We start from the raw sequence: 25,916 nt of genomic DNA, 5'->3' as shown, positions 1-25,916 counted from the left end.
TTAGGGTCAGCAGAGCAGGCTGTAGTCAAAGTGAGGCTCCTGCCTGATCTCTTCTCTCAGTGGTGCCACCTCTGACTCTTCCAATACTGGTGTTCCGATGACTCAGAATCCAGAAGTTTCCAAAAATGACAAAAGAGGCCAAGCTTCTTCCTGGCAAACAAGCTGGGGAACTTTGCTGATGTCATGGAGGAAGGGGAGGAGCAAGTCAACTTCAGGGAAGGAAGGCAGCCAACCAGGGTCTAGAAGACATCTTGGGACAGATGCCTTTGGGTGATGAACTCTTTTTTTTTTTTTTTTTTTTTTTTTTCTTTTTTTTTTTTTTTTTTTTTTGCTTCTTTTTTTTCAGAGCTGGGGACCGAACCCAGGGCCTTGCGCTTCCTAGGCAAGCGCTCTACCACTGAGCTAAATCCCCAACCCCTGGGTGATGAGTTCTTGAGACAGCGCTGGCTTGGGGTCAGGGACCACAATGGGTGGCTTAGAAACAGGCAGGTTTGCAATAGGCTTTGTCAAGACATTACTACTGCTCTTCGGAGGCCATTTTATCAGCCACCAGGGAATAAGCAACAGAGATAAAAGATACCATCAACAACTCTAGAAGCTGGCCTTGTGACCCCATTCTGAACATTTTTTTTTTTTTAAAGCTGAGTTTTACTGGATAGTGGTAGCACACACCTTTAGCCCCAGTACACAGAAGGCAATGGGTCTCTGAGTTTGAGGCCAGCCTGGTCTACAGAGCAAGTTACAGGACAGCCATGACCACACAGAGAAACCCTATCTGAAAAAAACCAAAACTAAAACCAAAACGAATAAACGAGCCGAGGGTTTAGCTCAGTAGAGCGTTTGCATAGCATGCATGAGGCCCTAGGTTCAATTTCCAAACCAAAAAAATATATTGTGAGAGCTAGGGAGATGCTCAGTTGGTAAAATACTTACCCTGCAAACGTAAGAACCCAAATTCAAGCCCTGTCACTGGTGCAAAAACGCTGACAGCACCAGTGGCATTGGTGACTGTGATCCTGGTGTTTGGGAAGCAGAGACTAGAGTTTACTGGCCACTCAGTCTAGCCAAACTGGCAAGCTCCCCTTTCACTGAGAAGCCCTATGTCAAAACCAATGGTGAGCAATTGAGGAAGATGCCCAGCGTTGACCTCTAGCCTAGATAGATGGGCAGACAGACACACACCTACACACTAAAAGCCAGATGCAATAGGCAGTGCTTGTAACTCCAGTGCTGGGAAAGTGGAGATGGAGGATCATGGCGTCCACTGGCTAGCTAGCCTGGACTGCCTGAAGAGATGCGAGGCAATGAGAGACATGGTCTTTAAGGAAAGGGGTTGGGGGCACCTGGAGAGATGGCTCAGTGGTTAAGAGCACTGGCTGCTCTTCCTTCGTTCCTGAGTTCAAATCCCAGCAACCACGTGGTAGCTTACAACCATCTGTAGATAGGATCCAATGCCTTCTAGTGTGTCTGAAGACAGCCACAGTGTACTCTCTCTCTCTCTCTCTCTATATATATATATATATATATATATATAATAAAAAAATAAATCATTTAAAAAAACTGGGCAGACAGGAACCTACCTTGCACCTAAGGAACAACACCCAAGGGTGTCTTCTCAACCTCTGACCTCTGCACCTGTGTACCGACACCCTCACAAACAAGCACACACTCATACACATACACACAGTAAGTGAATCAATGCCTGGGGGTGTGGATCAGTGGTTCAATGCCTGACATGTACAACCCCTCTGTTGATCCCCTGAGGTGCTAAAAATCTTCAAAATGTCTTAGCACTTGGGAGGTGAAAGCAGAAAGGTTAAGAGTTCAAGGTCAGGGGGTTGGGGATTTAGCTCAGTGGTAGAGCGCTTGCCTAGGAAGCACAAGGCCCTGGGTTCCGTCCCCAGCTCCAAAAAAAAAAAAAAAAAAAAGAGTTCAAGGTCAGGCTGGAGAGATGGCTCAGTGGTTAAGAGCCCCGACTGCTATTCCAGAGGTCCTGAGTTCAATTCCCAGCAACCACATGGTGGCTCACAACCATCTGTAATGGGATCTGATGCCCTCTTCTGGTGTGTGTGAAGACAGCTACAGTGTACTTATATATAATAAATAAATAAATCTTAAAAAAAAAAAAAAGAGTTCAAGGTCATCCTCCTCTATATAGGCCAGCCTGAACTCAAACAAACAAAGGAAAATGAAAACCAACAACAAAAAGATGGGTTGGTCAGATGGTTCCAGTGGTTAAGAGCACTTGTCTTCCTTCCAAGAGACCTGAGTTCGAGTCTCAGTACCCATGTCAAGTCAGGTAGCTCACAACTGCCTCTAACTCCAGATCCAAGGATCCAGCACTCTCTCTGGTCTCTGAGGACATTGGACTCACAACCCCCCTCCAGCCCCCAACACAGACACACACACACACACACACACACACACACACACACACACACACACAAAGATTTTTTTCAAGACAGGGTTTCTCTGTGTAGCCCTGGCTGTCCTATAACTTACTCTGTAGACCAGGCTAGCCTTGAACTCAGAGATCTGCCTGCCTCTGCCTTCCGAGAGCTGAGCACTGGGACTAAAATGTGTGCCATCAACAACGCCCAGCTCACACCCAAATCTTTTAAAAAATTATAAAAGATGGGCTGGAGAGATGGCTCAGTAGTTAAGAGCACTGACTGCTCTTCCAGAGGACCTGAGTTCAATTCCCAGCAACCACAACCATCTGTAATGGGATCCAGTGCCCTCTTCTAGTGTGTCTGAAGACAGTAATAGTGTACTTACATAGAATAAATAAATCTTTAAAAAGCTTATAAAAGGCAAAGCTCTACCACTAAGCTATGTCTTTAATCCCCCACCCCTACTATGCATTTGTTTGTTTAAGGTAGAGTCTCACTGTGTGCCTCTGGATAGCCTGAACTTAGCCAGTGCCTCTGGCCTTGAACTGACTCCCTCTACCTCCTGAGTGTTAAGTTTAAAGGCATGCGCCCCGACACTGGCCAAGGGCAGATGCAATTTCTGAGAAGCATAATAGAAGTTTGTGGCTAAGATATTGAACCTGAGGGTTCAGAGAGTTCTGAATTCAAATTCTAGTTCTTCCCAAACAGTACGGTGGTGTGTAACAACAATTCTAGCATTTCAGAGGCAGAGGCAGGAAGATGAGGCTAGCCTGGGCTATGTAAGAACCTCAGAAGACAAGCCCTCCCCTACTAGTTTACTTGTATACCTAAGGCTGGACCCAAATGTAGCAATCTATTAGCGTTAGGCTTTCCTGGGTATTGAGATTGTAGGCGTGAGCCACCAAGAGAACTGCTCCGTCCCTGACAGCTAAGACATTACTCACTGGTAGTTAGCCAGCCCTGCAGTCAGGCAGCCAGGGGACTGTGTACATCTCGTGCCTCGGCTGGCTCAGTTTGGGGAAGGGGCACTCTACAGACCGTACTCCATTGTCAGGGCCCATAAGATGCTGCAGGTGAGGTGCGGCGACCCCATTGAGCAGAGTCCCGCAAATGGCGGGTTACTGCAGTGGTCAGCTCTTGCTCTCATCTGACGAAACCTTTGGCTTGTAACTAATTTGGAAACGTGATTATCACCCTTCACCTCCTTCTCCGCCCCTGTCCATGTGCTGCCCAGCTATTAAGCACCCCTCTGAACAGGCGCTGCCTCAAGAGGCTGGTGCCCGCCAATAGCACGTGGTGGCGGGTTTCATAATGAACCGGACCTGGAGCCATTTTCCTTCCCAGCGCCCTTCTTGGGTGATTGATGCTAATGCAAAGCTCGTTAGGATGCGCTTAGGCTGTTGCCTGGAAAAAGTGACTTGGGGATCTTCATGGTGAATCTGGAAAGGTAGACTGGTGTCGTGTTTGATGTCAGGAATAGGGCCAGAGCACAGCGTGCGTCTTGGGGGAAGAGGTTTGGGTGCTGGGTGCTGGGTCACGAACTCAGTGGCTGTCCACCAGCTCCTCCAAGCACCCTTCAGTAGTGAGGCTTTCTGAGTAAGAACTGCTTGTCTGTGTCAAACACTACGTGCTCACCTTCATCCGGGACCCAACTCAGTTTGTCCACGTGACTGAAGACTATGGTAAGTGAGGTCTGCTGTCCCAAGTTGTATCCTTGTTAGTTTGTCCATCTTTCTCTTCCTGGTGGTGACTCTGCTGTCCATATTTCCCCAGAAGAACTTTCAGATGCTCTCATCAGGGTTGAGAGGATAAAGGGTCTGAGACTTAGTCTTCGTAGCTCTGACAGGCCTGGACCTTAGAGCTCCCCGCCTGCCTGTGCCTCTCCGTGCTGTTCTAGAAGGCATGAGCAGCTGTGAGTGAGTGAGTGACTGTGTACAGAGGCACTTTCCGGGGGCCTCTCACTGCCTATTCCTGTGAGGCAGGGTCTCTTTCTCAGTATGAATCTGGGGTTCAAGTTTTCTCAGCTGAACTGAGAAGCAAGCCTCAGCCATTCCCCTGTCTCCACCCACTTCTAGAGCTGATGTTACAGTTCCGAGTGGGACAATGGGTTTATTTTAAAGGGTGCTGGGATCTTAAACAGGAAGCCAACTTTTCTTTCATCCCATTGACTTTTTTTTTTAAAGGCAGAATGTGGTGGTTTGAATAAGAATGGCCCGCATAGATTCATGTATTTGAATATTTAGTCACCAGAGTGGAATTGTCTTTTGGGATTATTAGAAGGAGGAGGCGTGGCCTCCTGGAGGAGGTGTGTCACTGGGGGTAGGTTTTGAGGTTTCCTGCATCATGCAGATCCTGCCCCAATCCCCAGCCCACGTCATAATGAACTAAGCCTCTGATACCATATGCAAGCTCACAACGAAATGTTCTCTCTTGTAAGAGTCTCTTCACAGCAGTAGAATAGTGACTTAAGACAAAGTCACTATATAAAACCCTATAGCCCGACGAAATTCATTATGTGGATCAAGCTGGCCTTGAATTCCCAGAAACCTGCCTGCCCCTGCCTTTCAAGTGCTGGTATAAAATCATGTCACCGCCATGCCCAGCAACAGACATTAAAAATAGACTAGGTGCTGGAGAGAGGTCTTAGGACTGGAGATCATTTCCCAGTGCCTACCTCAGACACCAGAGCTGCCCTACGTCCAGCTTCAAGGAAATCCTGAGCCCTCGTGCACTCACATACACAAACATACAACATACACATAATTTAAATTTGTCTTTTTTCCCCCTGGAGCTGAGGACCGAACCCAGGGCCTTGTACTTGCTAGGCAAGTGCTCTACCACTAAGCTAAATCCCCAACCCCCTTAAATTTAAAAAAGATTTTATTTATTTGTATGTGTGTAGGTCTGTGTGGGGCAGGGGTGCCTGGAGAAGTCAGGAGCGTGTGCTGGTACGGGAGCTGCTGCACAGCTGTGCTGAGAACTAATTTAAGACAGGGTTTCTGTGTAGCCCTGACTGTCCTGGAACTCACTCTGTAGACCTGGCTGCCTCTGTTCTGCTAATGCCGGGATCAAGGGTATGCACCACCGGGATTTTCTGAAGAGCTGAGTGAGCTCTCCTGTCCCTGCAACAAACGTTAGTCTTTGGGACAGGGTTTTAAGCTGTAGCCTAGGAAGCCCAGACTGGCTTGGCACTTGGAGTAATCCTTCCACAACTGTTTCCCGAACTGAGACTCAGGCATGAGTGGAGGGCTCTATAACATGCCTTTACAGCATGTTCAGCTCTGGAGGTAAGTGGACTCTGCTCAGACAGGCAGTCATCGTCCCGTGAAGATACTGTTTGCATTGTAGAGGTCAAGCCAGTTGCTCAGGGCCACACAGCTTCTAAGTGACCAAAGCCTAGGATTCTCCCTCCCACTTCAACCTTCAAGGTTTTACTATGTAACCCTGGGATCTAGCTGCTTGCCTCTGCTTCCGAGTGCTGGGGTTAAAGGTGTGCAGTTAAGCCAGGTGAGGATGTTGCACACTTTTAGTCCTGGCACTTAGGAGGCATAGACAGATGGATCTCTGTGAGTTCGAGGCCAGCCTGGTCTATAGGAGTTCCAGGATAGTCAAGGCTACATAGAGAAACCCTGTCTCAAAAAACAAAAGCAGCCAACAGCAACAGGTGTGCAGTTGAGGCTGGGTTTCAGAGATTACGCTCTCTTCTCTGCAGGTAAAGCTGTCCCTGGGCTCTGACACCACCCCCAGGCCCAGAAGCAGCATCCATCAGGGACAGGCAGCTGCAGGAGTCTGAACTTGTGGCATGTCTGAAGTACAAGTCCCATTTTGTATCATGGGGAGCGCAGAGTACTGGCCTAGCTGCTCTAGAGAGGCCAGAAGAGGATACTGGGTCCCCTGGAACTGGAAGTCGTTAGCTATTGAGGCCTGCTCCTTTTAACAAAACTGCAGCCCTTTTGTATTCAAACTCCATGTGAAGTTCATAGTTATTATTCTGACACTGAAGAATGTTGCCCTATTATCTCAATGTTCTGAGACTCCCCTGCTCACCACAGGTCCACCACTCCTCCTCTCCTCCTAAGACAAGGACCAGTCAGCCTGAAGATTAGCTGATAACACTTTGTCTAGTTAGCCAAAAATATTTTACCTCTTCACTGCTTGCCTTCGAACCTTCGAACCTAGGTTTTTATATAAAACGTCTGCCCTGAGGACAGACAGGTGCCACAGTTAGGTTTTCCTCCTTGTGGCCCTGATAGATCAGTCTGAAAGAGGTCAACAAACTTTCATCACATATTCAAGACTGGTATCTGAGTGGTCAGTACACAGCCTATCCCAGGACAAAACATTTGGTGCCTTGCCCGGAAAGTCATCTCTTGCCCTGACCCTCGAGACTGCCCTCAGATGTAGTTGACTTCTAGGAGTGCGGGCTGACTCCCTCTCTCTGTGAGGAGGTAAGTCCCCTGAAGTGCACAGATCTGTTTTTCGGTTTTCTAGTTTCAGTCTAGACTTCTGGAAGGCTCCTAAGAGATGCTGAACACAGTTATTCTCTTTGGGTCCAGGGACTCAGAGATGCCTGGAGCCCCCCTGTGTGGAAGGGGTAAGTTATGATTCACCCTTTCAGATGTGGTCAGGGTACCAGAGTCCCACCACACAGCACCGTCTGTCTTTTGAAAACTGGTCCTGTCAATATAGATGTCTTGTATTCGTTTGTCGTTTGTCTGATTGTGCTGTTATTATTTTTTTTTTCTTTTCTTTTTTTCCGAGATGGGGACCGAACCCAGGGCCTTGTGCTTGCTAGGCAAGTGCTCTACCACTGAGCTAAATCCCCAACCCTTGTGCTGTTATTCTTAATATAACTGTGATTTATACCATTTCTCTCCCAGGGCAGTCCTGAGCCACTCCTAGTATTCCCCTTGAGGAGAATTTACACCATTTTCAGGATTTCCAGATAGCAGCCAGTTTTGAGCCCTGTGTGAACTCCAATGGCTGCTCTTCAGCACTGGGTGGCCCCCTGAGGGGTCCTTTGAAGTCTCTGCTCTTCCCATCCAGGCTGTCATCCTTCGTGGCCCAGGTCACTCCAATCAGATTCCCTACACCATGGCTTGGTGGTACCTGTGAGCTGACCCTCCCTGCTGGTTGAAAGGTTTAGGACCTCCACCTCCTGTAAGTACAGCAGAGGAAACTACTGTTTTCTGGAGGACTCTCACCATCTTACCTAAGCCTTCTGCTCGCAGCCTGCCTCCCATTCTTTCTCAGCCTGAGGAGGCTGATGTGCCACCTCCTTACTGCATGTCAGGGTGAGCTGCAGCAGCCGGAGCAGAGGCCGCTGCCTGTACCCTTGTCCTTTCTAACCATCTCATCTGCTGTAACTAGTCCATCCCATACTCCATCTGGTGTCTATTGTGGTTCCTCACAATGGCTTTTCTTTTAAGTGCCATTGCTCCCCATCCCCCAGCTCCCTCTTCAGGAGGGGGAAATGCCTTTTCTGGTCTATCAGTCTTTCTCTGCTAGTGATATTTACAACAGGAAAGCTAAGAACCCATGACAAATGTCAAGCTCTGATATCCCTCTTGGAGACTATCTTTCATAGCCACCAGCCCCCCTGAGATGGCACCCAGACACGCTTCACCGCAGAGGAACAAGACCACATTTGGCAGGAGGTTTCCAGAGGTCCTGAGTTCAATTCCCAGCAACCACATGGTGGCTCACAACTATCTGTAATGGGATTGGATGCCTTCTTCTGCTGTGTCTGAAGACAGCGACAGTGTACACACACACACACACACACACACACACACACACACACACACACACACACACACACACAGATTCTCATGGGATGGAGTGGGGGGTCTCAAGGCTCCTTGAACTTGTCTAAGGTGGCCAGGTAGTACACAGTGTCCTAAGGAATCTGCTGTCTTCTTGGAGAGGCTACTGGATGCCTACTACAACCATTCTACGATCGACACCAAGACACCAGAGGCCAGCTGTCATTGAGGCTTCCATGGGTCAATCAGCCTCTGATATCCAGAAGAAGATTCAGAAAATTGAAGGCTTCAAAGGTAAGAAGCTGTCTGAATGCATGGAGATTGCTCAAAAGACTTTTAATAATAGGGAAAGTGAAGGAGATAAAAAAAATCTAAGAAACTGGCAAACACTCTTATTGCAACTCAGAGGTTATATAAGGGGTGCGGGTCTGCGGAAACCTCTGAATAATAAAGACAAGATCAAATGATTTGATGAGTCTCAACTCCATCCAAGGCTTCCAAAAAACCAGTGTGCCTATGGTGAGGAAATGGGTTATGGGAAGAATGAGTGACCTCAGAAACAGAGAAGAAACAGACTGAGGCTATCATCAGGGCTCCAAGTTCCCTCCTGAGCCTGAGATAACCTTAACAGTGGGCAGACATCCAGTAAACTTTGTTATTGACACTGGGGCATGTCACTCAGTTCTCCAATAGCCCCTGCAACCCATGATAAACCAGACACCCCAGTACAGGATGACAGAGGCTAAACCTTACTCATGAACTACCAAACAGTGTGTGAATTTGGGTAAAAAGACTGTTACTCATTCTTTCTTAGTGATTTCTGAATGTTCTTATTCCTTATTGGGGAGGGACCGCCTAACAAAAATGGAATCTCACATTTATTTCTCCCCAGAGGGCTGTGTATCTGTCCAGGAGATTCAACCTTTGTCTGTGTCCTTTCACTAGAAAATGAATACTAAGACTAGAGGATCAAGGAACGAATCCCTCATTGTCCTTCCTCAAACAACTCATAAACCTGATACCACAGGTATGGGCTGAGAATAACCCTCAGGTTTGGCCTTTCATTTCCCTCATTTTGTGGTTGGTTTGAAGGCTTCTGCTAGCTCCGTCAGAGTGAAGTAGTAACCCTTGTCACCTAGGACCCTTCAGGGTATCAGGCCCCAGATCTATTGTCTCTGCACTATAGGAGCCTGATTCCCTGCCGTTCTCCCTAGAAGACACTTCAGCTGCTAGTTAGAAAGCCTGGAGGACAAGATTACAGACTGGGGCTGGAGAGATGGCTCAGTGGTTAAAAGCACTGATTGCTTTCCCAAAGGTCTTGAGTTCAGATCCCAGCAACCACATGGTGGCTCACAAACATATGTAACGGGATCAGATGCCCTCTTCTGGTATGTCTGAGGACAGCGACAGTGTACTCATATACAAAATAAATTAATATTAAAAAAATTGCAAACTGGTGCAAGATTTAAGGGAGGTAAACAGAAGAGTGGAGGATATTCACCCAACCGTTCTAGAACCTGTATATGCTTTTGAGCTCCCTACCACCAGACAGACAAATGTATACAGTCTTGCTTCAACATTCCTCTAGATAAGAACAGACAGCCACTTTGAGTGGCAAGATCCAGAAAATGGATTCAGGGGACAGCTGACCTGGACCAGATTACCAACAAGGATTCAAAACTCACCTACCATTTTGATGACTCATCAGGACCAATGTGAGTACAGGCAGACTGTGCCACAAGCTTCTTTCCTTCAGTATATGGATGACTTGCTAATGAATGCCATTGATGTTGACTCTTGTATAGAAGCAACCTTCTATACAAGAAACCTTCTAGAACCACTGCAGAAACTGAGATATAGGATCTCAGCTAAGAAGGTTCAGATTTGTGGATCTGAAGTGATCTATTTGGGTTTCCAGCCCAAGGGGAGTAAAGAAGTCTTTTCACCCTGTAAAGAAACCATCTCAAACATCTCGATGCCTAAGACCAGACACCAAGTATGGAAATTCTTGGGGTCAACTGTTTTTTGCAGGCTCAGGATACCAGGTTTTGCTGAAATAGTTAAACCCCTTTGTGAGGCCACCAGGGGGCAGGAAGAGCCTTTCATATAGACAGCAGAAGGAAGTAGTTTGGGACTTGAAGTCAGCACTGTTGTCAGCTCCTGCCCTGGCATTGCCTGATGTGACCAAGCCCTTCCATTTATTTGTGGACAAAAGCTAATGACCCTTTCAGACCTGGTCTTGCTTGAATATTCAATTTATTTCACAGAAGACAACCAGGCCTAATAGCCTCATAAAGGACAGATGGTGACATACAACTGATTCTACCAAAAATTTGGTCAGAACTTTGATCTAGGATCTCCATGCCATCACTCATCTGGGAATGAATAAGATGAAAGAATTAATATCTACAAAGTTTTTTATTCAAGGGCCAACCAAGGAAGTGGAGCATGTTGCTACTAGATGTCATCCTTATCAAATGACAAGCCCAGCTACAAAACAATGTATGCTAAAAGAGAAAGAGGAACCTCACCAGGAGTCTTCTGGGAAACAAACTTCTCTGAGGTAAAACCAGGAAAATTTGATTACAAATATCTTTTATATTTATATTTTATATCTATAAAAAGTTTATATATATCTTCTTAGGATGGACTGAGACATTCTCAACCAAGAAGTAAAATCCTCAAACTATAAGAAACTCATTGAGGAAATAATACCTTGGTTTAGAACTCCTATGGCCTTGGGATCTGACAATGGACCAGTCTTCATCTCTCAGGTGAGTCAAACGTTTTAGCAAAAACTTTGGGGGTATATTGGAACTTCATTGTGCATAATACACGCCCCCCCCCCAGAGTTCGGGCCATGTAGAGAGAATGAATAGGACTCTCAAAGGGACCTGAACTAAATTAACCCTAGAAACTGGTGATGCCTGGGTGACTCTCCTTCCCTTCGCTCTCCTTAGGGTTAGAGACTTAGGGTTGTTTTTTAATTGGATATTTATTTACATTTCAAATGGTATCCCCTTTCCAAGTTTCCTATCCATACAACCCCTATCCCATCTCTCCACCCCCTTCTTCTATGAGGGTGTTCCCCCACCCGGGAACCACACTGCTTCCCACCTCCTTGTCCTGACATTCCCCTACACTGGGTGGTCCAGCCTTGGCAGGACCAAGGGCTTCTCCTCCCATTAGTACCCAACAATGTTGTCCTCTGCTACATATGCAGCTGGAGCCATGGGTCTGTTTATGTGTACTCTTTGGGTGGTGGTTTAATCCCTGGGATCTCTGGTTGGTTGGTATTGTTGTTCTTCCTATGGTATTGCAAATCCCTTCAGCTCCTTCAATCCTTTCTCCCCATTTTCAGTTCAATGGTTGGCTTCCAGCATTCGCCTCTGTATTTGTGATGCTCTGGCAAAGTCTCTTAGGAGACAGCTATATCAGGCTCCTGTTGGCATGTACTTCTTGGCATCAGCAATAGTGTTTGGGTTTGGTGGCTGTATGTATGTGGACTGGATCCCCAGGTGGGGCAGTCTCTGAATGGCCTTTCCTTCAGTCTCTGCTCCAAACATTGTCTCCATATTTCCTCCTATGAATATTTCTGTTTCCCCTTCTAAGAAGGACTGATGTGTCCACACTTTGGTCGTCCTTCTTGAGCTTCATGTGATCTGTGGATTGTATCTTGGGTAATTCAAGCTTTTGGGCTAGTATCTACTTATCAGTGAGTGCATACCATGTGTGGATTTTTTTTTTTTTTTTTTTTTTTTTTTTTTTTTTTTTTTTTTTTTTTTTTTTTTTTTGTGATTGGGTTACCTCACTCAGGATGATATTTTCCAGTTCCATCCATTTGCCTATGAATTTCTTTTTTTTTTTTTTTTTTTTCCGGAGCTGGGGACCGAACCCAGGGCCTTGCACTTCCCAGGCAAGCGCCCTACCACTGAGCTAAATCCCCAACCCCTTGCCTATGAATTTCATGGTCATTGTTTTTAATAGCTGAGTAGTACTTCATTGTGTAAATGTACCACATTTTCTGTATCCATTCCTCTGTTGAGAGACAACTTCAGGGTATTATAAATAGGACTTCTATGAACATAGTGAAGCACATTGGAGCATCTTTTAGGGTATATGCCCAGGAATGGTATAGCTGGGTCCTCAGATAGTACTATGTCCAATTTTCTGAGGAACCCCTAGACTGATTTCCAGAGTGGTTGTACCAGCTTGCAATCCCACCAACAATGGAGGAGTGTTCCGCTTTCTCCCCATCCTCGCTAGCACCTGTTGTCACCTGAGTTTTTTTTGTTTTTTTTTGTTTTTTGTAATTATATTTATGTACAGAAATTTTTTTTTCTTTTTTCTTTTTTTCGGAGCTGGGGACCAAACCCAGGGCCTTGCGCTCTACCACTGAGCTAAATCCCCAACCCCCAGAAAACTTAAGTGTACATTTAACCCAGTTTAGTGGCGAGTTCTTTAGCCTTTGCCTTTTCCAGCTTGGCAATGCGAGCCACAGACTTAGGACCCAGGACATTGCCTCCCCAGTGGTGGTGGATCTCGTCATATCTGTCATTATAATTGGTCCTAATAGCTTCCACCAGCTTAGCCAGAGCACCCTTGTCTTCTGAGCTAACCTGTGTGAAGGCAACAGTGGTGCTTGTCTTCCTGTGGACCAAGCGCACCAGCCTGGCCTTTCCCTTGATGATGCAGTAGGGCACCCTCATCTTTCGACAAAGGGCAGGCAGGAAAACCACCAGCTCAATGGGGTCTACATCATGGGTAATCACCACCAGCTGAGCCTTCTTGTTCTCCACCAAGGTGGTGACTGTATTGACCCCTGCTCGGAGGACCGGTGGTCTCTTAGTTGGGATGTCCCCTTTGCCAGCAGCTTTCTTCTCAGCACAGGCCAGCAGCCTTTGCTTCTTCTCCTGCTCTGTCTCTAGCCTGTACTTGTGGGTGAGCTTAAGCAGCTGAGTCGCTGTTTGCCTGTTCAGGGCCTGGGTGAACTGGCTGATGGCAGGAGGTACTTTGAGCTGCTTATGAGGATGGCTCTTTGCCGCTGCAGCCTGATGTAGCGGGGCCATTTGACAAAGCATGTGAGATCTCTTTTGGGCTGGATGTCCTGCCCAATGCCAAAGTTCTTAGGCCTTTCCTCAAACAAAGGATTGACCACCTTTTTGGCGTCCTGTTTCTTGACCATGGTGGGGGCCAGGGCCACCTTCTTCCCCTTGGCCTTCTTTCCTTTGGGCATCTTGCTCAGCTGGAGGAGAGAGCGTCACCTGAGTTTTTTATCTTAGCCATTCTGACTGGTGTGAGGTAGAGTCTCAGGGTTGTTTTGATTTGCATTTCCCTGATGACTAAGAATGTTGAACATACCTTTAAGTGCCATTGATATTTATCAGTTGATAATTCTTTGTTTAGTTCTGTACCACATTTTTAAATAGGGTTATTTGATTCTTTGTATATATTGAATAGTAGCCCTCTATCAGATATACAATTGTTAAAGATCTTTTCCCAATTTGTTGGTTGCCGTTTTGTCCTAATGACAGTGTCCTTTGCCTTACAGAGGCTTTGCAATTTTTGAAGTTTCATTTGTTGATTCTTGATCTTAGAGCATGAGTCATTGGTGTTCTAGGAACAGTGTTCCAGTGCCCATGTGTTCCAGGCACTCCAGAGGATCTAGGCTGGCCTATGTGAGTATGTTCAGCACCTACATTAACTAAGGCTCACCAACCACCCCTCGTCAGTTCCAACCTGAAGACGTAATCCTGGCTAAGAGACTGTAAAGGATCCCTTGCTCCTCAATGGAAGGGACCCTACACTGTGATCTGAACAACCCCCACAGCTGTCAATGTTGATGAGATCTACACTTGGAGCTGTCATTCTCATCAGAAGTCTGCTCCTCAGAAATATCAGGACCCAGCCCAGAGATGGGCTGTCCAGTCTCATCCACAGGACCTGTGAGAAAATGTCAACATCCAGACCAAGGACGGCACAGCAACACCAGAGGATCCTCTGACGATCAGACTCGTTACAGATTAACTGTTGTCTTCTGTTTTATTTTTACAAAAATCCCTTGCTCAACTCTAGGACTGGAGAGACCTAATAACTATAAGCCAAAGACTTGGCCATGGAGGTTATCTGATACTAAAACAGGCAGTTATAACTGATTTATATCATGGTGATTATTCTCAGCCTCCAACATTTGTCACAGGCCTTTGTGACTTACGGTTAGATGTAGGTAACAAAATCTTGAGATCCTCCAATACGTCATCCAGTACCTTCTGCTTTCATGGCTGGGCGATATGCCTGGACAGAAGGGTACTAGGTGTAGCATTGATGGCGTAGCAGGAGAGCTGCTTTCAGGACAAGATCAAACTTTATATTTTCTTTATTTACATTTCAAATGTTATCCCTTTTCTCTGTTTCCCCTCCGGAACCTCCCATCCCATCCCCTGACTCATGCATGTCCAGCAGAAACCAGGTCCATGTGTACTCCATCTCTTGCTGATCACAACTGCCATCGTTGGGGATGTGAGACCTGGGCCCCAGGATGAAAAGTAGACCGTGATCCTTATATGATATAAGGCTTACTTGTAATTCAGAATGTAAGTTTTTTTTAAAAAATATTTATTATATGTAAGTACACCGTAGCTGTCTTTAGACACAGCAGAAGAGGGCATCAGATCTTATTACAGATGGTTGTGAGCCACCATGTGGTTGCTGGGATTTGAATTCGAGACCTCTGGAAGAGCAGTCTGTGCTCTTAACCACTGAGCCATCTCTCCAGCCCCAGAATGTATGATTCTTAAGACTTGTAATCCGTTGGTTATAACTCTCAAATCTTGGGATCCTTCCATCCCTATGCTGATTAGGAGGTTGGACATACCTGGGGTTCAGAGCTTATTATATGATAGGACCAGATCCTGGCATGTCTTTTACAATCCAGTGAAACCTGAGGTCCCATGCCCAATGGGACCTCTGGCACAAATCCCAAAACCCAGTTCTGTATCAAGAGTAAGTATTGCAACTTCCCAGGTCCTGGGGTGGGGTACCCACACCTGCCCGGTGGTTCCTCAAAACATATCTAGTTAAGGGGGACAGAATTTCAGGCTGTTGAGTGAACAGGTGGAGAAAGACCTTGCTAAATTACATTCAGCCACCTCAGTTTTGGAAAGAAAAGAAGACTCTTTAGCTGCAAAATCATCGAGCATTAAGCTTGCTGTTCCTCAAGAAAGTATGGCCCTGGGGGAACAGTGCTACTTCTATGCTAACATTTTTGGCTAACACCACCTACCACCTTTTCTATCCCACACTGAAGACCAATCAACCTGGTTTTTTATATAAAAAGTCTGCCCTGAGGCCAGACAGGTGTCACAATTAGGTTTTCCTTCCTGTGGCCCTAATAGCTCAGTCTGAAAGCGTTGAATAAACTTTCACTAGATATTTAAGAATGGTGTCTGGGTGGTCAGTGCAAGGCTTACCCCAGGCCCCAACAGAAGCTACTATGTTGTTGCTAGGAACTGAACAGAGGTATTCTAGAAAAGCAGTCAGCGCTCTTAACAGGTGAGCTGTCTGGGATCTGTGAGCAATGAGCAAAGGACAGCAGACTTAACTCTCACCTGCCAGTCACAGACCAGGACAGGATTCTGAACATCAACTTGCAAAGCAGAGATTCTTTTGAGAAAGCTGAACAAACTATTAATTTTTTTCCTCTTTAGAATGGACATGAGCTAGGTGGCGGTGTACCCCTTTTAATACCAGCACTCAGGAGGCAGAGGCATTTAAGGTCAACTTGATCTAAAGAGCAAGTTCCAGGACAGCCAGGCCTACATAGAGAAACCCTGTCCCAAAAAACAGTATTATTGAGGGCTGGAGAGAAGAGCACTGGCTGCTCTTCCATAGGCCCTGAGTTCAATCCCAGCAACCACATGGTGGCTCACAACCATCTGTAATGGGGATCCGATGCCCTCTTCTGGTGTGTTTAAACATAGTGTACTTACATAAAACAAATCTTAAAAGAAAAAAAAAAAAAAAAGAATCGAGACTTTACAAAGTAGACTCTCTACCTTTAAGTGGGTTCTGCGAATCAAATACAGCAAGTTCACCATGAGCCATGTCTCCAGCCTCATGAATTTCACTCATAATCACCATGGTCAAATTTGTAAATTAATAATGCTGTCATTCCTCACTCCCAACTTTGACCTGTTCCTTCTCAACTCAGAAAGGTAGCACTGCAAAGCAACATCTTAGGTTCAAATCCCTGCCACACTTGCTACTGTATGACCCTGGGCAAGTTACCTGCCTTTCTTAGGTTCAATGGGACAGCAATAAGAATTCTCATGGGGGGCTGGAGAGATGACTCAGTGGTTAAAAGCCCTGACTGCTCTTCCAGAGGTCCTGAGTTCAATTCCCAGCAGCCACAGTGGCTCACAACCATCTGTAATGGAATCTGATGCCCTCTTCTAGTGTGTCTAAGACAGCTACAGCATCCTCACATACATAAATAAATCTTAAAGAGTTCTCATGACTAACAGCTGTGTGAGCCAGCAGGTGTAGGCTGAGGTGACCACAGGCAGGCACGACAGGCAGGTTAGTAGAGACAAGGATCAGAGCCATCCAGATTGCTCATAGATTTATTAACAAAAGGGACAACAACAAATCCACTCACAAAATGTTTAGAAATCCTAGCACTGACAATACCCACCCCTCCCAAGACCCCTCTTCTCTAGGACCCACTCCAAACTCTGGAGGGCTTTTAGCATTTTTTAAATCTGGATATCATATGAACATACTGTCTGGGCTCTCTGCCTTTATGCCTTCATCCTCCTGTCCCTGTGGACTGCAGATGAAGATCTCCGAGAAGCTGCTCAGTCATTTGGGTTTAGATCAAAATCCGGATATAACTCCTTGGTGGTAACGCCTCGAGTCACAGCTGAAAGAAAGGAACGATGGCTTACTATCCAGAGGAGACTATTAAACAAAGTCCAAACTAAGGCCACTGTCCTGACCGCCGACAGGGCCCAGATTCACATCTTACCACTTACAATCTCTCTGCTTCTCCAGTCAAGCCTTGTTTCTGTGGGCTTGGCCTGGCTAACCATACCAACCAAGCATTTCAGCATGGCCTCTGTGTGACCCTGCTCCTCTTGCTGCTCTACCTAAGACATACCTATCTTCTCTCCTGCCACCATCTTCAGACGTCTGTATTCCCACCTCTGCTGTTTCCTTCACAGAACTTAACACACTAGCATTTCTGTTCATCTGATAGTAGACACAGATGGTCTGTCCTATCAACACTAAAACCCAACCTACATGTTTGACCCCATTCCAGCACCTTGAGTACCTGGTGGAATAGATGCCCAGTAAGCATCCACTGAAAAGTCGGGAAACTGATAGGACACATGCTCCAGGTCAGGTGACCCAGAGCTGCTGTGACTGGGGCTCACTATGGAACACGGGCTGGTCTTGAACTTATGATCCTCCTGCCTCAATCCACCACACCACCTGGCCACATCCTTTTTTGGCTTTGATCCTTCCTTTTAGCCACTCGCACTTCCCTCCTAGTTTCTGCTCCCTTCTCTGGGACCCATTCCCAATGACATGACTCCCCCTCTGCTGTGAACCTGGGTTCCTCTGGGCTGTGGGATCTCTGTAACAAGTGTTAAAATTCAGAGCTGGTCAACAGGGCAGCTCTACACATCCTCCTGGCTGCAGAACACCAGGGTCTGCCACTGAGCCAGTAGAAAGCGCCGTGGAGCTTACATACGGCTTCTACACATCATACCCCAAACTGCCTGACTTCCCTGACAAGCTGTTCTGGTCAAACACATAGGCATCTGCCTCGGTTCAAGACTCTGGATTTCGCTGGAGGGGGAACTAAATCCCACTGCATATTATAAGGAGCTGCTATGGTCCCTTGCTGCCCCTTAAGCAAGTCAGTCATTAGAGATAGCCATGGTTCCTCAATGTTTCTGCATGCCATGGGAGAACAGGGACCATTCCTGCAGCCATGCAGGTGGGTAAGTCCTGTTCAAAATTCCTCCCAAGTGGGATCTGTGCTTAAGATCCTGGGGACTAAATAAAGCAAGAGCTACATGCCTGCTTTGCTGGTCACTCAGGGGAGCAGAGGCTGGTGAGAAGAGGGGCTGGGGTAGCTGACAGGAGTGGGACAGTTGGCAAGTTAGGGGGACAAGGAGTAAAATCCAACACCCCGAGGGAGGAAGGGAGGTAGGGAGGAGGCGATCCTTTCCTATTCGAAACCTACCCAGTTTGCCCAGCAGCATCTGTGACACATCCTTGATGTCATTGTACTCATGGAGGAGGGAGATGTGCTGCTCCAGCTCAATCACACGGTAGCCCCTGGGAAGAACAATGAAGAATGAATATGATTAGGTCAGCTGGTAAGGTCCCCGATCAGGTGGCAGGTGCTGAGACATCTGTTCATTATCAATTTAACAAATATTCACTATAGTCCTACTAGGTGCTAGCATTTGGGGACAGGGATCACAGAATGGAACCTGCTTTCCTGACATTTATAATGGGAAGTGTATCTGCCTATTCCCTCATTCCTAGCAAACTTGTCCTCTTAAAGGAGGGATTTATGGTTACTATATTAAGTCATCAGGCAGATTCTGTTATGTGAAATATATATTTCAGTACAACTCAGCCTCTGCTGAGGTTAGAGTAAGGAGTATAAAGGGAGCTCAGGAATTGTGGTGAACGAAGCTAGGTTCTCCTAGGTGCTGAAACTCCATGTTGAAAGGACCCATGGTGGTGAGCAGTGCCTGGAATTCTGAATGGACATTGCTTTAACTTTGTACAGCTTCCCACAGACCCTGCTTCTAGATTTGTCCCAACCTGACTTCTAGAATGGTTGCAAAGATACTCAGTACAACTTAGAATCTTTCCTATGGCAATCTAGTATAGTGAGTTTTTTTGTTACTAGGCACTAATTTAAAGTTGAGAATGCTTGTATGTGACTTGGGATCACACCCAAGGCCTTATGAACAACAGGTAAGCACTCTGCTAGAGTTCCATTGCCCTTTGGTTTTCTTGCAATGGGATGGAACCCAGGGCTTTATGCATGAGGCAAGGATTCCACAATTGCCTCAAAGTTATCTCAACCGCACTAGGGTGGCAATAAGACTTACTCAGCACAAGCCTGGATAGCTCAATCAGTAGAGCACCAGACTTTTGGGCTGGAGAGATGGCTCAGTGGTTAAGAGCACTGACTCTTCTAGAGGTCCTGAGTTCAAATCCCAGCAACCACATGGTGGCTGACAACCATCTGTAATGGGATTCAATGTCCTCTTCTGGCGTGTCTGAAGACAGCTACATTGTACTTGTATATAATAAATAGATAGATATCTAGATAGATAGACAGATTTGCACAGAAAACTAGAGTGGTTGCCCATGCCTGTAACCACTCACTAAGAGGACAGTTCAATATCATCAGCTATATAGCAAGTTTGAAGGTCAGCCTGGGATCCAGGACAATCTCAGAAAACAAAATACTTACTCGGCTATTAACTGGGAGATCTCCTTGTCCAGCATGTCCTGCTTCTCCTTCAGTTTCTGAATGTCAGAATTCAAGGTCTCCTCGGTGACTTCCTCACCCTCATCAATCATGGGGAATGGTCGTTGCTGAACATTACAGATCAGAGCTATGAATCTCTCTCAGCAGCCATCCCTGTCTCAGCTTGGTAATAAGGCCCTGCCCTCCGAATACCATTTATTTCTCAACTCTCCTTGGAGTCAGGTGTGGCCTTAAGATGGCTGGGGTAGTGGCAATGTCACCAGAAGTGACAGGTCAATGTCTGAGGACTGTCTTTCCCAGGAGAGCATGCCTAACGCTGGCCTCTCTCTACATGAAACGTATGGCTGAAGATCAGCCATCTTGGAGGCTGGAGTGAGACGGCAGATCCACCATGGCAGTTACTTGGATTTCTCTTCCCAATTAAACCCAATCCTAAGCAGCTTGGTCTGTAGTTCAACTCCAAGTCTGCAAGTCACTGGATTTAGAATCTCACCAGACTCCCTAAGGCAAACCATCTTTGCCCTTTTTGCCACTCAGCCTGTAGAGAGTAGCTCTCAAGCTGTGGATCCCGATCCCCACAGGGGTCACAGACCAGCAGCAAAATTACAGTTCTGAAGTAGCATCGAGACAATTATGGTTGAGGTCAGCACAATCTAAAGAGCTGTATTAAAGGTCACAGCACTGGGAGGTTGAGAAGCACTGTTGTAAAGGCTGGCAGCCAGAGTTCAGCTTTTCCTCAGGAAGAAAACACACAGGAAACTGTGGTTCCTGTTCTTAGGCCTCTGGCTTGTCATCAGTTACTTAATTATGAGTGAGCACTATCTGCCAGTACTGGCAGGAGCCCCAGGAGAAGACATCCAGCTGGGCCCCTGTATTCAGAAGACACATAAGCCATAGAGAACCAAAGAGAAGGGCAGGGCTGCAAGGCGCTCAGCTGGTTAGATCACTTGCCTTGTAATCCTGACAACCTTAAGTTTGATCCTCAGAACCCTGGTAGAGAACCAGCTCCTCAAAATTGTTCCAGTCTGAGAGCTGGTCCTGTCCTTCAAAGGCACAAAAGAAAAGCAGGACTTGGACAGCACAATAGAGCTGGCCTTGCAGGCATGGGCGTGGGTGAGCCAGTCCCTGCCCCTCACCTGCTGCAACACTGGGTTAGCTGGCTGGACAGTGCTGGAGAGCTCCCCCCTGGTGGTGGGGGTATGGGAAAGCTGGCAGACTGACCTGCTCTGATAACAAGGTCCAGATCCAGGGCTTTAAGGTGGTCTATTCAATATCTACCCTAACAGTGAACTGCTGAAGCACATGAAGGGCTAGTCCTGCAGATCTGAAGTCGTAGGATCTCCATGACACAGTATTTCTAACCGGAGTCCCAGTGAGGATCCAGTGATAGTGTGGTGGAAGCCAGAGGCCTTGAACCAGACCAATGACTCATTGTAATGAACATTTGCAAGCGAGAAAATGAGGACGAAAAGGGTATACTGTGGGGACACACTGTGACACACCACAGCTTCCACAAGGATATTTCTCTTTTTCTTTGGCAGGGGAGTTTGCAAGGGCAGAGGGCAGGTATGAAGGGACAGGGAAAGGGCTCAGCAGGTAAAGGTATCTACAGGCAAACCTAACAGAGCTGAGTTTCCCTAGAGCCCACGTGGTGGAAGAAACAACTCCTTCAAGTCATCCTGACTTCCGTGCTCAGACCACAATGCAGTGCTTCTCAACCTTCCTAATGCTGCAACCCTTTAATTAAATACCTCACATTGTGTTGACCCCAACCATAAAACTCATTGAAATTTCGTAACTGTAATTGTTAGTTATGAATCATAACTACCTGATAGGGTGTCCTACCCACAAAGGGGTCATAAGCCACTGGTTGAGAAGCACTGCCATTGTACCTCCTGTTCCCCAAAAATAAAACAAAAAAGGAAAGAGGGATACCCAAAAGGTTGGGGGCGGGGGAGGTCTCACTATGTGGCAGCTCTGGCTGGCCTGTAACTCACTGTACAGACCAGGGTGGCCTCTAACCCAAAGACATGTATGTCTCTGCCTGCAGAGTGCTAGGATTAAAGGACATGTCACCATGACTAGCAGAAATAAGGGAACCCCCCACCCCTCTGCCGCAAGTGCCATGTGGGGTTCACAAACCACTTGTAACTCCAGTGCCAGGTGGTTAGACCTTTTGATCTCTAGGCACCAGGCATGAAAATGGTACGCACATGTGCACAAGAGTAGTCTCCCCCCATAAGCAAAACCACTTATGAACCTAAATTAAAACCTTTTGTATTATTAAGTATTTTTAATTATGTGTTTGTAGGGGGTATGTGCACCTGAGTGCAGATGCCTGTGGAGGTCAAAAGCATTATAACCTCCCGAAGCTGTAGTTCTTGGGAGGTTGCGAGCCAGCTGGTACGGGTGCTGGAACTGAGCTCAGGTTCTCTACAAGACCATACTCTTAACTATGTCCACCCCCTCTCTGAACTCAGAGCTCGTCGACTTCGCTAGGCTGCTGGCCAGCAGGACCTGGGAGATGCTGTCTCTGCCTTAATGCTAGGATTACACGTTTGTGTTTCTGCATCCAGTTTTTACACAGATTCCAGTGAATGTGTGTGGGTCTGTTCATGGTAAGCACTTTCCACACAGAGCTCTCTTTCCAATCTATTCCAGTGTTTTGCCTCACTTCTTGTCAACCTGACTTGTTCAGTTCATTTTTATGTTCACACCACTGTTATCTCGGTAAATTCCAAGGAGACAGAATGTGTTTGCCCACTGCTGACACCACAGGGCCTCTGACAGTAGTTGGGCACAGTAAACAATAGTCATAAATGAAACACCCAACAACTAATTATAAGTCTAAAAAAAGGCTTTGAACAATGTGTTAAGGGAGTGTCTAGAATTACTAGAGCCAGAAGTAGAGGGTAAAGCTTCTTGACAAAGCTAAGCTTCAAAGGGTGAGTGGGTGTTAGCCCCGGCCAGCAGCAATGAAGCATGGGACCTGGAAAGGCTTCGCAGCTGCTGCTACTCAGGAAATCTCAAAACCTTAGCTTGGGGCTGCGGGGGGGATTTCAGAACCCAGATGAGGAAAACGTGGGGTTCATTAAAATGCATTCTTACTAGATTTAAGGAGTTTTAAGAAAAGGCAACTGAGGGGCTGGGGATTTAGCTCAGTGGTAGAGCCGCTTACCTAGAAAGCACAAGGCCCTGGGTTGGGTCCCCAGCTCGAAAAAAAGAACCAAAAAAAAAAAAAAAAAAAAAAGAAAAAGGCAACTGAGACACATTTGGTGAGTGAGCGAAAGCTTCCAAAGGAGACTTGAATTTGTATTTTTTCAGATTTTTTTAGGGAGGCACTTACTATGTAGCCCTGGCTATCTTTGGAACTCACTACGTAGACCGGGTTAGTTTCAAACTTACTGAAATTCACCTGCTCCTGCCTCAGCCTCCCAAGAGCCCCAGGTATTAAAAGCAAGTGACACCACTCCTGACCAGGACTCATGTCTAAACTGCAGTCACATATAGACTTCTGAAGTCAAAGGTTTGCCAAGCAACTTTAAAGTAATTACAAAGTTCCTGATTACCTGCCTGACAGGTCTACAACAAATAATTAGAACCCTCAGTCTCAAGGACGCAGAAAATCAGGTTCTATTCTTATTGTAAACAATTAATGCCTTACGAGATTCCTAGAAAACTCCCGGGTGAGAGTGAGGCTCAAACCCCGGTCTGGCCTTAAGTCTGGCTTATGACTACCTTAACAATTCCTATTCAAAAATATTTCCCCCAATATTTAAAATTTCTTTTAAATTATTGGAGACAAAAAACAATTCGGCTGGTGCCAAGTTTAATGGCCTGAGTTCAATTCCTAGACTCATACTGTAGAAGAATCTCTCTTGAAAGCTGTTCTTTGACCTCTGTATGTACTGTGACTTTCCAGTGCCCACAAACAAGTACATTTTAAAATGTAATCTTAAATTATAAAAAAAAAAAGCCAAGACCTTTGATCTCAATACTGGGAAGCTAAGGCAAGCACAACTGAATTCAAGGATAGTCTTGACTCAATAAAACAAAGTAGGGGTTGAGGATTTAGCTCAGTGGTAGAGCGCTTGCCTAGCAAACGCAAGGCCCTGGGTTTGGTCCCCAGCTCCAAAAAAAAAAAAAAAGAATAAAAGAAAAAAAGAAAACAAAACAAAGTAATAGTAATTTAAAAAAGAATACTGTTTCTATGTTGGTAACATCCACAGCAAATATTGTGCTGGGATGCCTGATTCTAAAATCAAGGTGCTATCTTTGTTTTGTTTTTTTCAAGACAGGGTTTCTGTTCTTTGTACACCAGACAGGAAGAGATTCCCCCTGCCTCTGCCCCCTGTGTGCTGGGATTAAAAACTTTGCACCACTACTAACTTGCTCAATGTTCTTTTTTTTTTTTTTCTCTTTAAGTCTCCATAATTTATCCTGCTCTCTAGCATTTGAGTTGCTAAGGCAGGAGGATGAAGAGTATTCAACTAGTGTGGGCTACACAGTGAGACTACAAGGGCATCCTTGAATACAGACTGCATATGGGAGCAGCACGTCTCCATCTCGGGCTTAAAGGCCATCCTAGTAAATACAGTCTAGACTCAATCCTGTTTCTGGTTAAACCTCTGGTTCTCAAGGACTGGGCTATGCCCACCTCTAACCTTAACTACAAATGGTTCTGCACTGCCTGCTCCAGGAATGGCAATCAAGTCTTTGTTCCAGAAAGTTGTTTATAACCATCTTACAAACTTATCTTTGTTCCAAAAGGACCACCTCTCTACTTGTTGTTAGGACTACCTTGTTCTGCCCAACTTACAACCACCTCTTTGAGGAGTTCGTTCGGACTAACCTGTATGCTTATGTTCTGCCCCTGTAGCCCCACCAAATCCCCATTTGGATACCCCCTACCCCTGAGCTTTTTTCTAAAAGCCTTGTTTTCCTCACATCTGAGGCTGATCTCACAAGCCCTACCCTAGGGGCTGTGTACACGAATAAAATAGCTTGCTTTAATCAATTGTTTGCTTTAATTGACTTGGCCTTCAGTGAAGATTTGGGTTGGTGGTCTTTCTCCTCCCATCTTTGGTTTTAACAACTGTCTCAAAAGGGGGTAAGGTTATAAAGAACAAAAGGAATTACTAAAAAGGAGTGAATCATGATTTCATCAAAAAGAGTACTTTAAAAATCCATCTTTGAGGGATGAGAAATGAACTGAGTTTTGGGGGTGGCCCGAAAAAAAAAAAAAAAAAGAGTAGCTTAGGGAGTGGACAGCCTAAAGGCAGATTCCTTTACTGAGAAGCCATGCAGGTCTGGTGGCAGGCTGGGTCAGGGGACAAAGCTGCGGGCAGGAGCGGTCGGAGAAGCGTAGGCATCGGGCAGCTAGGAATGGGAGGGTAGGATCTCACATCTGAGAGGAAAAGGAGTGGAATTAGGAAAGAACTAGGCTTGGCGGCGGAAGGCTCGGGAAGAGGGAGGCGATGGGTGGGAATACAGAGGGAGCGGGTGGGGCTGATATACTCACCGGCGATCGGTAGCCCCCATGGTAAATTCGGCTGAATTCTGACTCACCCCTGGGGAGGAACCCGAGGAAAGGGCTGATGAGAATGGGGTTACCAAAGGGGTGCGGGAGCCGCAGCGGGAAGGGGCTGGGCCGGGACCCAGATTCCGGGGCATTACCCGAGATACCGGGATGGGGCTTGGGGCTTTGAGGTCGGGGTGCGCAAGGTAGGGAGGGGAATGTGTGGAGAACTGGTTATGGAGAGGCCTGGTGAGGAGTCTGGGGGAAGGAGTGAAGAGTCGGGAAAGGGCTGTGAAATGAAGCGCGGCGCGCTCGTCACCCACCTCCTGAACCCTAAGGTCCGGGGCACCCGGAGCGGGGTGGGCTTAAACTCTGAAGGGTCCAGGATTGGGGTTAAACGGCTGCTTTTCAGGTAACCAGAAATCGACGATGGAGACCACCAACTGCCTCACGTCCGGCTGCGCACGCACCAAGCTAAAGCTGTCCCGCCCCTCCCTCCGATAGGTGGCTGTGAGGGGTCATGGCTGCGCGCGCAGCTTTCGTCGTTAACTCCACCCGTTGCTCCCGCCTCGCGACAGCGTGACCACGCCTCCCTGTCAGTCATCGTTCTCATCAACCAATGGGCTTGGAGAAGGTAGGTCACGCCGGGTTTCCGAGCGTCCTAGTGAAGCTCTGCACCCGCCTTCTCTGGCACTTGTTGAGGAGTCGTAGCTGCC

At 46.6% G+C, this 25,916-nt stretch overlaps 1 protein-coding gene across 1 annotated transcript; it reads right to left on the bottom strand.

Annotated features, from left to right (window-relative positions):
- Positions 1 to 16,763: 16,763 nt before the first annotated feature.
- Positions 16,764 to 25,694, bottom strand: Swi5 (SWI5 homologous recombination repair protein). Its single transcript, XM_032902792.1, has 5 exons — positions 25,524 to 25,694; positions 25,204 to 25,252; positions 19,665 to 19,789; positions 18,411 to 18,505; positions 16,764 to 17,078 (listed from the first exon to the last, which is right to left on the bottom strand). Exons 3-5 carry the CDS (start codon positions 19,772 to 19,774, stop codon positions 17,014 to 17,016), a joined length of 270 nt encoding a protein of 89 aa, XP_032758683.1. The 5' UTR covers positions 19,775 to 19,789; positions 25,204 to 25,252; positions 25,524 to 25,694; the 3' UTR covers positions 16,764 to 17,013.
- Between the last annotated feature and the right edge of the window lie 222 nt (positions 25,695 to 25,916).

This window comes from Rattus rattus, chromosome 5 (assembly GCF_011064425.1).
Source record: "Rattus rattus isolate New Zealand chromosome 5, Rrattus_CSIRO_v1, whole genome shotgun sequence".
In the NCBI taxonomy this organism is placed as follows: Eukaryota; Metazoa; Chordata; class Mammalia; order Rodentia; family Muridae; genus Rattus; species Rattus rattus.
Note: the sequence above shows the minus strand (reverse complement) of the source record. Positions and strands in the feature narration are given on the sequence as shown.

Coding starts and splice junctions, on each gene's coding strand:
- Swi5 (XM_032902792.1), bottom strand. CDS start 19,774: ATGATTGATGAGGGTGAGGAAGTCACCGAGGAGACCTTGAATTCTGAC. Junction 18,506..19,664: donor ATCTCCCAGTTAATAGCCGA/GTAAGTATTTTG, acceptor TGTTCTTCCCAG/GGGCTACCGTGTGATTGAGC. Junction 17,079..18,410: donor GATGCTGCTGGGCAAACTGG/GTAGGTTTCGAA, acceptor CCTTTCTTTCAG/CTGTGACTCGAGGCGTTACC.